Source organism: Melanerpes formicivorus, unplaced genomic scaffold, assembly GCF_026170545.1.
Source record: "Melanerpes formicivorus ecotype bairdi unplaced genomic scaffold, bMelFor1.0.p_v2 SCAF_12, whole genome shotgun sequence".
Classification (NCBI taxonomy): domain Eukaryota; kingdom Metazoa; phylum Chordata; class Aves; order Piciformes; family Picidae; genus Melanerpes; species Melanerpes formicivorus.
In genome coordinates, this window is record NW_027142364.1 from 8592397 (window position 1) to 8605604 (window position 13208).

A 13208-nucleotide genomic window follows, 5' to 3' on the forward strand; every position below is an offset into this window, starting at 1 on the left:
AGTAATGAGCTGCTGTATTTCAAGGAATGTCTGAATGATTTCCCCCTGCTCTAGTTAGCAATATCTCATTTAGACTTGTGTTGTTTCTGTGAGCATTTCTTTCTAGTTGTCAGCACCGTGTTGTACCACCTGGTTCATTGCTTGTATTGGTATATTAATGTTGCTGAATTAAAAAAAGTGCTGCCTGATTTATAGTGCAGCTATGATTTATTAGACATTTATTTCAAGAGCAGTGCTGGAGCCTGTTAAGTCACACTGCTAATGACTTCTTCAGGGTTTTGGTTTCCAAGAAAACTCCGCCTGCAGGCAATCAGGATGTCTTCAGTTGATGAACATCTGAAAAAATAACAGGAAACCTAAATGAATCATGTTGGGGTTTTGCTTGTTTGTGTACCTTCCTCCCCCCCAAGAATATGAGGTTGGAAGGGACCTCAAGGATCATCTAGTCCAACCTTGTGCTCTCTAGAAGTGCATCATAGAATAGAATAAACCAGGTTGTAAGTGACCTTCAAGATCATCACATCCAACCCATCATCCAACACCATCTAATCAACTAAACCATGGCACCAAGCACCCCATCCAGTCTCTTCCTAAACACCTCCAGTGATGGCAACTCCAGCACCTCCCTGGGCATCCCATTCCAATGGGCAATCACTCTCTCTATGAAGAATTTCTTCCTAACATCCAGCCTAAACCTCTCATGGTGTTGCTTGAGACTGTGTCCTCTTGTTCTGGTGCTGGTTGCCTGGGAGAAGAGACTCCACCTGTCTACAACCTCCCTTAAGGTAGTTGTAGAGAGCAATAGTGTCTCCCTTGAGCCTCTTCTTCTCCAGGCTAAGCAACCCCAGCTCCATCAGCCTCTCCTCATAGGGCTTGTGTTCCAAACTTCTCACCAACTTTGTTGCCCTTCTCTGAACTCGTTCCAGCAAGTCAACATCCTTCCTAAACTGAGGGGCCCAGAACTGGACACAGTACTCGAGGTGTGGCCTAACCAGTGCAGTGTACAGGGGCAGAATGGGCTCCTGCTGGCCACACATGCAAAGGCCATTCAAAGATGGTATCCTGATCTTTTATCAATGCATCTTTTCCACCTGTGAGAGAATTCTGTTGAGCAGACCTCTGGAGAGTTCAGCTGTTTTTCCACAGTGAGAGTTTAAGAGCATTATTTTTGGATTCCCTAAAAATACACTGTCCTGCAGTTGTGCTTTCTTATTGAACAGCTCTTCTTGTTTGTAAGTGGTGAAGAACTTACTTCAGACTTCTTTCATCCTGACAAATACAGCAGCTTTGATTTTTGAAAGACCTTTTTTCTTTTTCATGTTGTTTTTAAGCTCATGGGAACGTCTTGTGTGCTCAGAAAAACCAAGACTCTACCTATAGCCTGTGGCCTCACTTGCAAATGAGCATGTTATCAGCAACCGCGTGTTTGGGCAGATCTGCCTGGGGCTCTTAAAAAGGGTAATGTAGCAAAGTAGCTATGAATTCCTCTGCTGCAACCAGAAAAGCAGTGGTGCAGAACATTTGCTGACTGAGTCCTCTGAGACATCTTTGCAGGTCCTTTATTAGTGCTGCTTTGGGGAAGTTTAGTAAGGCAGGGTTGCACTTATCACATCAGAAATTGAATATAAATTAAATGGGAAGTCTTTCAATTCAGGTCTTGAGTGTTGCATGGTTTTGACTCACTCCATGTGTCATAATGTTGTAACATTAATTTGCTTTCTTATTACTTTGTTGTCATCTTTTTGTAATCATAACTTGAGGTTTAGTGCATCAGTTTTTGAAATGAGGCCCATGGGTGATTGACAACATTCTTAGACACTGTTTGAGTACTTGAGTGAAACAGATGAAGGGCATGTTTACACTATTACCACTTTCCTGTTCTTGCCCTTCACATCAGTGGAAGCTAGATGTCGTAATGTGCCACATGCTTGCATGTTAATGTAGGACAGAGGAAGTCTGTGACAAGTGGTGGCATTCCTGGCAAAAAATGTGATGCAAAGCTAGGAATTATCTTGGTGTCAGTGTGCATTTAGTGCTTTGCAGATGCTGTGGTTTTAGGAGGGTGAAAGGCACTTACAGGTGCTGTTTTCAAAGAAATAAAACCTGTTGCTCTAATAAGGTAAACAGAATATCTCTGTGAGACAGCCAGGAAGATTTTTACCTCAAAACTGATTTCCCCCCCATAAAGTAGCTCCATTGAAAAAAGTGCAAATGGGTAGCAGCATTGCGGTAAATGTTCCGTTAAATTAACACAACCAGCAGTAAACCCTCTGTGTGTATAGATAACAAACTCCTCTCCTCAGATAGTTTTGCCATATCTAGCCTTTGATAAAATGATCTATTTGAACTCTGTGGTACTTTTGCTAGTCCATATCATTGTTGTTTCCTTTCTCCTCTTAGATTAGCGTTGCCTTTCACTAGGGTTGTGGAAAAACTCCACTGAGATAAGGCTTGCCTCTTCAGTGGTTGTTGATAAAGTTGCTGAGTCACTGAGAAGTGTGACTGGGAACTGATAGGAGTCATCTTTGTTCCCTTTTGTTTAGGGAAAAAGAAAAAGCAGGAAGTGTGGTTAAAAAAAGTGTGATTGTGCTTAATGCATATTTGTTTTTATAATCCAAGATATTTTTGAAGAAGGGACTTCAGTAACATTCTGAAAACAATTTGAGTTTTCTGTGGGTAAGAATATCTAGATTGCCCTAAGAGGTTGTGAATGTATGTCTGAATTTCACTAGACAAGCCAGCCATCTATTTCCTAAACTGATAGCATAGGTACTTGATTTTTGTAGTCTTTTAGTCTTTCTCTATTATATTTCCTGTAGCAGGATGCAAGGCCTGTCTATTTGTCCTTTGAATGCACGAGTGCAATCCTGGTGTTAATTTGTTTTACAAGTGCAGGTCTAGAAGGTGTGCCATCCCTGCCTTTGCTGCCAGGCTGAAGCTTGCCTTCTAAGACATGTAAATGATAGGCAATGCTGTTGTGCAATAATTTATAGGAAAAAAAAGAAAAGATGTAAAGGTGCTGCAGTCAGGTGTGATGGGCTTTAAACGTAGTTTTGAAGTCTGAATTCCTTGTCTTCCTTGTGAAAGCAGATTGAATGCCAAGATGCCTTGGAAGCAGCTGCTCGGGCAGAGGGCCTGCCGCTGGACACCTCGGTGCATTCCCAGCTGAGAATGCTGGATGAAGAGCATCACAAGGGCAAATACCACCATGGCCTGAACGCGCTGAAACCCATACGGACTACTTCCAAGTAAGCTTTTAGGTGTCAAAAGAACTGTCACAGCATTTGCTTTTTAATCCAGTCACAAAGCAGAACTGCAGCTGTAGGGCTGCTGACTGGTACTGAGAACATCAGAATTTGTTTAGCACATGTATGACTGGCACTGGCCATGGGCAGTCCAAGTGCTTTCAGTGAGGGGAGGCTTTGTTTTTCTCAGGGATTTACAATTCTGTTTCCTTTTTCATTTGTTTGTGATTTTTTTTTTTGTGTGTTAAACTCTTCTTTCTTTTAGACACCAGCACCCTGTTGATAATGCTGGGCTTTTCTCCTGCATGACCTTCTCCTGGCTCACTCCTTTGGCCCACAGAGCATACAAGAAAGGGGAATTGCTTATGGATGATGTATGGTCTTTATCAAGGCATGAGTCTTCAGATGTCAATTGCAGAAGGTAGGGACATCTTGTTCCTTACTTTCTTGGCTCCTTGTTTGTTAGTTCACAGGCAATGATATAGTATTGCCCTAGAGAGCAGCACACCTTGCCTTTCTCAGAAGAGTGGGATGTAGTTTTATTCTTCATAGATCACTTCCTACTACTGCACCATTTCTGTATTCTTGCTGATCTCAGTCATCTGAGAGGATTCTGTCTCCAGGAATATTTTACAATTGCTTTTTCTAGTTTTGTATGTCTGTAAACTATTGTTATTAAAATAAAGTTTTCTCAAGGCTGCACTGCAAAAAACAATCTTGTGCTAAAATAATGAGAAGCAATGCTGGCAGTAGAAAGGTAATTTGAGTATGGGTCAGATCTTGTGATCAGGCTAATCTTTTATGGTTAATGGGAATCTTTCTCAAGATTTTTGACTCCACATCACTTCTGTCAGGTCAGCAAGGAAAGACTGTGACAACTCCCTAGGTAAGATTGCTAAAGAGTCTCCAGGCAAAGCAAAAGTCATCATCTTTCATCCCTGTCTTCTGTAGAAGTAATCAACATACCTATTTCAAGATGCAGATATTTCTCTTCTCCTCATAGACTGCACCATGCAGTTATTACTCTTGATCTATACTGAGTTTTGTTGTCCTGTGCTAGTAATTGCTTGGAATTTTTGGAAGGAAGTACCTCTGAGATTGTACCTTTTGTCATGATGAAAAAACTATAATATGAGTTTTCTGTTTTTATCAGACTGGAGAGATTGTGGCAGGAAGAACTGAAAGAAAATGGTCCTGATGATGCTTCCCTCCGGAGGGTTGTGTGGATTTTCTGTCGTACCAGGCTCATAATTTCCATTGTGTGTCTGATGATCACGCAGCTCGCGGGTTTTAGTGGACCAGTAAGTAATAGCCATCCTTTTTTTAACAACCCCAGAGGGCTCCATCTCATGGCCAACTGTAAAATGTTAAGGTTGCATTGCTGGATCACTTAAATGTTTCTGACTAGCTAGAAATTTTGGGGCAAAATTGCAGAGTTGATTCAATAAACCGAGATAGATTTCCTACAGCTGGTGACTCAGTTGCTGAATGCCAAGGCAAGTTCTTGGAGAAGGGAGGGGGAGTTCAGGTATCTTGGAGGAAATGCACACATGGTTTTTGTCTTTGGTTTTGAGTATAGTTTAAAGCTCTTCCTTAACTTGTATGTGGTCTTTTTGCATAAGATTCTCATGTGCAGGTGGTCTTAAAATTGTTTTCTTTTTTCTTTTCTGTAAAGTTATCTTGGGAAAAACCCCTCAGTCTGCTAAAATGCTGATCTTAGATTGTTGGCATTGGTAGCACAGTCTTCAAGAAGTGGAATGAAACAATTTTATTGGATCACTACTTAAAAACTAATGTGAGCAGGTCTGAAGAAGTTTGTGGCTATAGTCTTACTGATCCTACAGAGAGCGGTCAGAGAGGTTTTCTGTAGAGGTGTTAGAGAACCTTACTGCCTCTAGGAGCAGCTGCCGTTTGTTGCTATGGGTAATGAAGATAACAGCATGTGAGACTTGACATTCACACCATTTTTTTTGTCACCTGTTTGTTGCACGTGCTGTGCAGATTTACATTTGAAATTTTTACTAAATTTATTTTCTACACATTTCCCTTGAGGAGTAGGAGCAGTATTACTGCTAGTAGTACACGTTTCAGTGTGCTGGTAAGCTGAAGGTTCATTTCTTGGGTAAGTACACTTGGGTGCACTGTTAGGTGACATGCCTCTTACATATGTTTTCCTGCTTTTAAATGTCTTATCAAAAGGATGTTCTGCTTTCCAAGCCTTTATGAAGTTTGTTTTGTTCCATGTCATATGAATAACAGCAAATGTTTCTGTGGTGTTGTTGATAATAATTTGTGGTAGCTTGTATTATAAAATATATGAACATACTTCCACGATTAACAATAAATTATGATTAAGGTTTTAACAGCACTAGTTTTCCCCAAGAAGAGCTTCTGTCATTGTTTCACTACAGGGCTTTAGCAGCTGCTCTTATCTTTAGCAAAGACCATGCAGCAGGGTTGCCCCTAATTTCTGTAGTGAATATTTTTGACTTCTCAGATGAAATGCTGAATGAGAACAAGTGGGAGGGGAAGGAATGAAACAAACCAATTTGACTAGGCCAGGGGCTACTGCTGCAATTGATGCTTGATTTGGATAATTTAAAACTATCTGTGGACACTTGCCCATTTACAGGCAGCCTTATTCATTTATCTGAATAAGGAACAATTCCCTTTTGATTCCATCATTTGGCATGAAAAAAAAAAAAGTCTTTACCATCCCTCCTCCCAGTTTTTAGAAGTGGCATGCTTCATAGATATGCCTATGCTGTCTCCTCAGAAGTGCTTTCTTGTATTGTCACACCCTTTCAGTCACCTGAAGGTGAAAAGGGAGATCAGGAAAAGCACTTGGCTTGACCTCATGTATTGGTGGAAATAATAAAAATGGAGTTAAACACTGTGTTAAGCCTCAAAATTTTTAATTGAACAGCCGTGACCTTGAAATGCCAGCCAACAGCTGTGGCTTTGCTCATGGGCATTGTGATGGTTATAACTGAAAAGGTGCTGCTGCAGACCTCCTACCTGCTTTGTCTGTTTGGTTTTTTTTAAATACCAGATCCTTTAAGGGTCTTCCTTCTTTTTTTTTAATATTTTGGTAAATTCTGCATCTGGCACAGTATTGAAACCTATAACCTAGTGAGGCAGCTGCCTGTGTCAGATTGCTTGTAATAACCATCAGAATGTACTAGTATAGGTGAGTGAGAAACTTTTATTCTCCAGGCCGTATTTGTTGCCATTTGGTCAGCTACCAAAACTTTCCAAGTTTGGGTTGAGGAGCAAAGTAGTTGGTTTGTTTTTTTTTAGCTATCACTGATCATGGTCAGTTTAACTCCACCTCTGAACAGTGTCTATGTTTGCAACTGTTCAGAGCTATTCTTCCTCTTTGGGAGATGGGGAAACTTGCTATCTTAGTGGAGCACAGCTTGACAAGTTTGGTCAGTTATTGGAGGGGGGAGTGGTAAGCTGCTGGAGGTAAGTTTCCCAATTTCCCAGTTGGCTCCAGTTGCAGCCTGCCCTGTGCTGTTGCACACTGGCTGCAGCAGGAGTGCCAGCGCTGCAGTGGGACCAGTGACAGAAGCTATTCTTTAGAATTTTCAGGATGGCTGTTTTCTGCGTCAGAATGAGACAGTCCTGCTGGGCAGAGCCAACGCCAAGAGCAAAGGTAAGGTAATGTTTATTCAATGGGAATGCTTAAGAGAGCTGAGCAGCTAGTACCAGCCACTAGGGTAATAGTCACAGGAGTTTTTGTCTCCCGTTAGCTTGAGTTGTAGTTTTTGTAACTTACTTTTTTTTGGTGTAAATACATTTATTCTGGATTCCTATTAAAGTAGTTTGAATTCAAACTGTGTGTGTTCAGATGTAAATATTAATTGTGTAACTTTTTTTCCCCCCCCTTCCCTTTTCAAAATTCTTTAATCTGCTGTTTCCTTTTTGCTTTCCTCTGGAAAAAAACACAAAAACAAAACAAACATTTAAAAAAAGGGGATATAATGTAAGCTGATCTCTATTTCATCACTGGAGATGCTGAATCTATAAAATAATGCTGAAAAACGGCACTAAAAAGTTTTGGGAGGAATGAGACCCCAGGAAACATCTGCTATCTTTATACATCCTCTCTTGGAGACTTTCAGCAATGCTGTGGTGTGCGAGAAAATGCTTGCAGTCTGCGACCATGCTGAGTTACAGCTCGTGAGGAAAAAGGGGAATTTTCACCCCACTTGTGCAGTGACTCAGTTGCATATGTTGGATTGAATACTGGAAAAAGAAGTCAGTAATCTCCTTAGTAACTGCAAACCAACTGTATGCAGTTGTGGTCCACAGAGTCGATGTAGAACTAAATCCGAGTAAGGAGAAAGTCGGAATGCCATAGATCTGTGAATGTGAGCTCCTGACATTTGTTCAGGGATTGGTATGTAAATTTTCTCAGTGGCCATTCTAGAACCTGATGGACATCTGGCTTTAATTCACAACTGTGAAAACCAGCAAAATTATTTACAGCATGTTTCCTTGGTTCTGACATGCAGAATTACTTTCCTCAGAAAGACGAATTTGATCTCCATTTTTTTTTTCCCTCTGTTATTTGGTGCTGGGCTGTAGCTGACAATACCCTTGCTGAAGTGAAGTAGTGGGGTTTTGGTTTTTTTTTTCCCTCTCTCTTCAAACTATGCAGAACTCTTATTTGCAAAACCTGGTTTAGCCAAGAGGACTTCAACGGACTATGATGTGAAAAGCTGCTCAAGTGTTTTCTTTGGTCTCAGATTATTACTTTTTTCCTCCCTCGGTTGCTTTTTGCTGTGGGCTCTGTACTAGCATATCAAAAGCACCAGTATCTTAAAGCACCAATTGCTGAAAAGCTCTCTAGGAAATATTTTGCTGTCTGTGAAGCCTTACTGTAAGATACTTTCTAAACCAGATTTCAGGATTTGTGCAGCCTCAGAACCCTCTCCTGCAAGTTTGACTTCTCTTGGACTTCATGAACAAATACTGTTCTGTATCTTCATAATTTTGTCTGTAGTTCCAAATCCAGTTTATGTCCGAGGTTCAGACTGGCTGTTAGATATTAGCCGTTGATCATCATGCTGTATGTGCAGACTGTATGTTTATACAATGCTCTACTTGTTGTACAGTGTGGTTTTTTTGAGATGTTACCATTTCAGATGGCACTTATTTCAAATAAAAGCCTCCTGTTTCTCAGTTGATAGTATTTAATATTGCTGGTGACTGTGAGTTGTATGATGTTACACTGTACCGTTGGACCACAAAGAGCTGGAGGTGGGAATCGGTGGTTTTGGGGGCTGTCCTCTTTCTGCAGGTGATGTTTGAAATGTGATTCCTGAGGTAAAGTGTTTATGTTTTTGGAGGGGGAGGGCATTGGGAGGGATTAAATGGTTAATTTTTTTTTTTGGTCTTTATTGGTTATTTTTCCTTCCCTTGTCCCCAATGATTTGTGGTATCATGTACCTTGTGCTTTTTGCTTGGTTTTTGTTTTTTCTTTTCTTTTTCTTTACCATTAAACTGCTGATGTTTATTTCCAGGAATGTTTTGCAAATGTCCTTCTCACTCTTCCCCTCTACAACTGTAGGTACATTGTTCCTTTTTATCAAATAAGCACGTTTGAAGCAAACCAAAGATAAAGTAATAATAATAATAGAGAGGGAAAAAAAAGAAGGTCTTAATGTCACGTAAAGGAATGTCTCTTAATGTGTGCAGACGTAGTGACTATATCTTAAAACTCTCTATATGATAATGCATTGCTTTCAGCTAACTGACAGATTTATGTTAAGTTAGAAGACACGGAGGATTAGAAGCGTGCTGCGAGGAATATGGCTCCAAATTAAACTCTCTTTATGTACTAAATTTGACTCAGTGCTTGGCTCTTCAGCGGGGCTGTGCGTTTTACAGTACTTCCTGCATTGACACCTTTTACTTCTAGAAAGAAGATGCTTTCTGTTTCAAATGGCTCTTAAAAACAAAGTAGCCTACTTATTTCTAACTTAACATAAAGTTGTTGTGTGGTCTTCTGAGATGGTCGGCTGTTCATGCGAGCTTGCATTTCTCCCTGTAGGCCTTCGTTGTGAAACACCTTTTGGAGTATACCCAGCAGAGTGAGTCCAACCTGCAGTACAGCTTGTTTTTAGTTTTTGGCATCTTTATGACTGAAGTAGTGCGATCTTGGTCCCTTGCACTAACCTGGGCTTTGAATTACCGCACGGGGGTCAGACTGCGTGGAGCTATCCTGACAATGGCCTTTAAGAAAATCCTTAAGCTGAAGAACATCAAAGAGAAGTCTCTTGGCGAGGTGAACTCTGCAGTGTGAAAAGGGGATATGCAATATTTTATGTTGAGTGTGAGCTGTGCCTTAAATCTAAATCACCTTTTCTGTGTTTTCCAGCTCATAAACGTATGTTCTAATGATGGTCTAAGGATGTTTGAAGCTGCAGCAGTTGGCAGTTTGTTGGCTGGAGGCCCTATTGTGGCCATCTTAGGAATGGTTTATAATGTGATTATTCTGGGTCCAACGGGCTTCTTGGGCTCTGCTGTCTTCATTCTTTTCTATCCAGCAATGGTGAGTTGGAAATCTTGAAGACTTGCTTCATTTTTATTAGCTCAGACAGATGTGTAGCTCAGAATAGAAGGTGTTGAAATGTGCTGGATTTAGCCTGTGTGTGGTGCTGCATGTTATTGAAGGTACTTCTGAAGATGGTCTATTAAGCAGAAATTTGCTAACAGGAAGCTCAAAATTACAAAGAAAATTAGAAAATGGAGACAGGAAAGCTGATTTTGATTGAGATAAATATGCATAGCTAAATTAAACTGCAGAATGCCCAGGTGCTTGTGATTGAGGCTAGAAAGACACAAGGCTTCTAGCTTGTGTGCAGGAGCTCAGTGTGCAGGGGCACATGCTCATGATTTCAACAACAGATGTTGGAAAGCACCACATCTGGGAGAGGGTGTTCTTAATTAGTAACTTCTGCCTCTACTTCTACCAAGCTGTGAAACAGGCTAGTTCAATCCAAAATCTTCCTGCCTATAAAGTGCTCTGCAAGGCTGCTGAAGATTTGTCACTGTGTTGGTAATATATGAATTTAAAAAAGCATGGAGAATACTGAATACCGTGAGATCCACTTTGGCCCAATTTATCTGGCCAACAGTAAGGACTAAAGTAATGGGAACTGTATTTTAAAGCAGGCAGTAAGGACTGGAGTTCAATCATCTTTGCCAGTTCTCTTCAGGATCCCTTCTCTATCGATGGGGACTCCAAAAGAGACAAAAGGTGTATGAGGAAGGGCAAGGAGCTGAAAGCTTCCTGAAGTAATGTGTTTGGTTTTAAATTTCAAACCAGGAATGGGATGAATGCAGGACCAGCAGATACTTGAACAGCTATTCATTGTTAGATCATTGTAGTAAAAATATTGAAACTGTTTTACCACTTTCATAGCACTGGCACAGGGCAGTAGTGGATCTGTCAGTGCAAAATCCAGCTCGCTCTTTCACCAGGTGAAAACATTGGCTACTCTTTACTTGCCATGAGGGTCAGCTTGGTGTATTTTTAGGTGAATTTTTGTGGTCTTTGTGCTTCAGAAACTGTGGCAAATTGGTACTATTCAGTGTTGGTGAAAGTGCACACCTTTGTTTTCACAGATTGTAATTTTGTTGAAACTTGCTATCGTGAATGTCGTGCTCTGTGCAGATGGGGTGGGAGGATATTGAAAGTGGTGTTAGCCAGACTTCTTTGTTAGCCAATGTGCCCCATCCCTGAATCTCTTTTTCAGAGTCAAAAGTGGCTTTCTCTGGTGATTAGGAGGAATGGAATAATGTACCTGCTCTTTCGGACTTGCCATTAACGTTGCATGGTGTTGCCTTTTGTTTCAGATGTTTGTATCACGCCTCACAGCTTATTTCAGAAGAAAGTGTGTATCAACAACAGATGAACGTGTGCAGAAGATGAATGAAGTTCTTAATTACATTAAGTTCATTAAAATGTATGCCTGGGTCAAGCCATTTTCTCAGAATGTTCAAAGTGAGTTCACAGAGTCTGTAAATGCTGCTTCTTGTGCAGATACCTTGTTTCTTATTAGTCTGGTGTACCCTCCTAGCTTAGTACCGCAGGTGTTGATGGGCATGTTTTTTAAGGCCAGGCTGGATGTGGCTCTGGATAACCTGATCTACTGGAGTGCGTCCCTGCTCATGGCAGGGGGGTTGGAACTAGATGATCCTTGGGGTTTCTTCCTGCCCTGACAATTCTGTGATTCTGTAATTACATTTTCATACTTAAAGCTTCCTATTTATTGTGCATGATGAGTTGGACAAACAGACCTGCTTCTGAAAGTTTCACCTTCCAGCAAAATGATGTTTGTGGCCTAGCACTAATCTTAAAGCTTTAAATTTTGTTCTATTTTTTATTAAATTTTGTTGGTTTTGATAAATGTGCTGTGGCTGCTCCATGTTTTAATGAAGTGATAAAGTTTTCTCCATTCTTATTGAGATTTGCAGACTCTAGTTCGTCTCCCTGTAAATGCAGTCTCTATGGGAAGTTATACAATGATAAATGCTAAAACATAAGTGTTAGGCCTCTTAGTGTTTATAGGGCTGTAGGGCTGTCTGTTGTGTGTGTACCCCACCCCGAATCATACTTCAAGCTTAGTGCTTCTGTTTGTATTTCTAGAAATTCGTGAGGAAGAACGTAAGATCTTGGAGCGTGCAGGCTACTTCCAGAGCATCACTGTGGGTGTAGCTCCCATAGTTGTAGTCATTGCCAGTGTGGTGACCTTTTCTGTCCATATGATCCTTGGCTATGATCTTACAGCAGCTCAGGTAACTACCTGCAGTGTTGAAAATACTTTTTCCACCTATATTGCTGTTGCTTTTCTGCAAAGCCATTTCTCTTCATCACATTGTTTACTTTGTGGCCGTGCCTGTGTGGCAGTCTGTAGCCTTGCTCACAGGAGTTGAATATCTGGTGGGTGTCTCAGCAGCAAATGTAGACTTGCATTTTGCAAGGAAGATCTCAGTGGTGTTTCAGTCCTGACTTTCCCCAGGTTTTTGTGCTGAACGAGCACTCCTGCTTACTATGAATATAGGGCACTGGGATTACTGAATGTTTGGTTTACAGTGTGCATGGATGCAAAGAGCACAGATAGCTTACAACAAGATTTGAACCGGGGTCTTCAGAAGTAAATAGGGTAATTTACTAGCTGCTGGCTTTTTGCAGACCTACAAACACTGAGGATGTCTGTCTTGATCTGTATTCTGGTGCTGGAAAATATTCAGCATATTTAAATGGTTATTTGGACTGTGGGCCCTCTTGTTCCTTGTGACATTTCTGGTTTTAGAAAGTTTTGAGTTGTTAATATCTTGCATCCAAATATGATTCTCTTTTCTTGTCTCTTTTTTTAGGCATTCACAGTGGTCACTGTCTTCAATTCAATGACTTTTGCTCTAAAAGTAACACCTTTCTCAGTGAAGTCTCTATCTGAGGCATCTGTTTCTGTTGACAGATTTAAGGTAAGCAATCATTTGGCCTTGAGATTCAGCTGCAAGTGTGGAGTGTTATATGTGTATAATAGATGTTAATGGAAGACTTAGAAGATGATACTGTCTTAGTGACTGAGGAATTCCTTTTCTTTACACTTTGCACTCCAGATTGTTAGAGTCTGCAAAAGACAAAAATCTAGTGAAGGAATATTAGATGTTAAAGATAATACAGGTGTGGAAGCGAAATATTTAATGATTTTATGTTTTTCATTGTGGCCTCTGTAGAAGATGACTACAAGGCTAGATGACTCAGAGCACAGTAATTCTTAAACTCCCTTTTAAAGACCATCTGCATGAAAAAAACAGTACGACGTGTCTGCAATGAAATTTCATGTTTTCTTAGCAAAACTCTGTTTGGAAATGTCACGTGTTATGTAGGCAGCTTTGCACAAATCACTGAAGTTTGGTTTGCAGTCATGAAAACCAGAGGTT

The 13208-nt window shown here is 40.6% G+C and overlaps 1 protein-coding gene across 5 annotated transcripts in view; it reads left to right on the forward strand.

Moving 5' to 3' along the window:
- ABCC5 (ATP binding cassette subfamily C member 5) overlaps positions 1-13208 on the forward strand; it is a 77429-nt gene that overhangs the window by 12117 nt on the left and 52104 nt on the right. For 3 of the 5 annotated variants that reach the window (XR_010988171.1, XM_068145173.1, XM_068145168.1), the window contains exons 3-10: positions 3091-3248; positions 3511-3666; positions 4399-4546; positions 9307-9540; positions 9634-9807; positions 11115-11262; positions 11908-12056; positions 12639-12746. Coding sequence is in view for 4 of the 5 variants with exons in the window: in XM_068145173.1 (XP_068001274.1) it covers positions 3091-3248; positions 3511-3666; positions 4399-4546; positions 9307-9540; positions 9634-9807; positions 11115-11262; positions 11908-12056; positions 12639-12746 (1275 nt within the window). In the remaining variant the exon portion in view is untranslated. Of the gene's footprint in view, positions 1-3090; positions 3249-3510; positions 3667-4398; positions 4547-4640; positions 8824-9306; positions 9541-9633; positions 9808-11114; positions 11263-11907; positions 12057-12638; positions 12747-13208 lie in introns of those variants that run through there. The other 2 variants (XM_068145169.1, XM_068145170.1) reach the window with 2 other exon arrangements.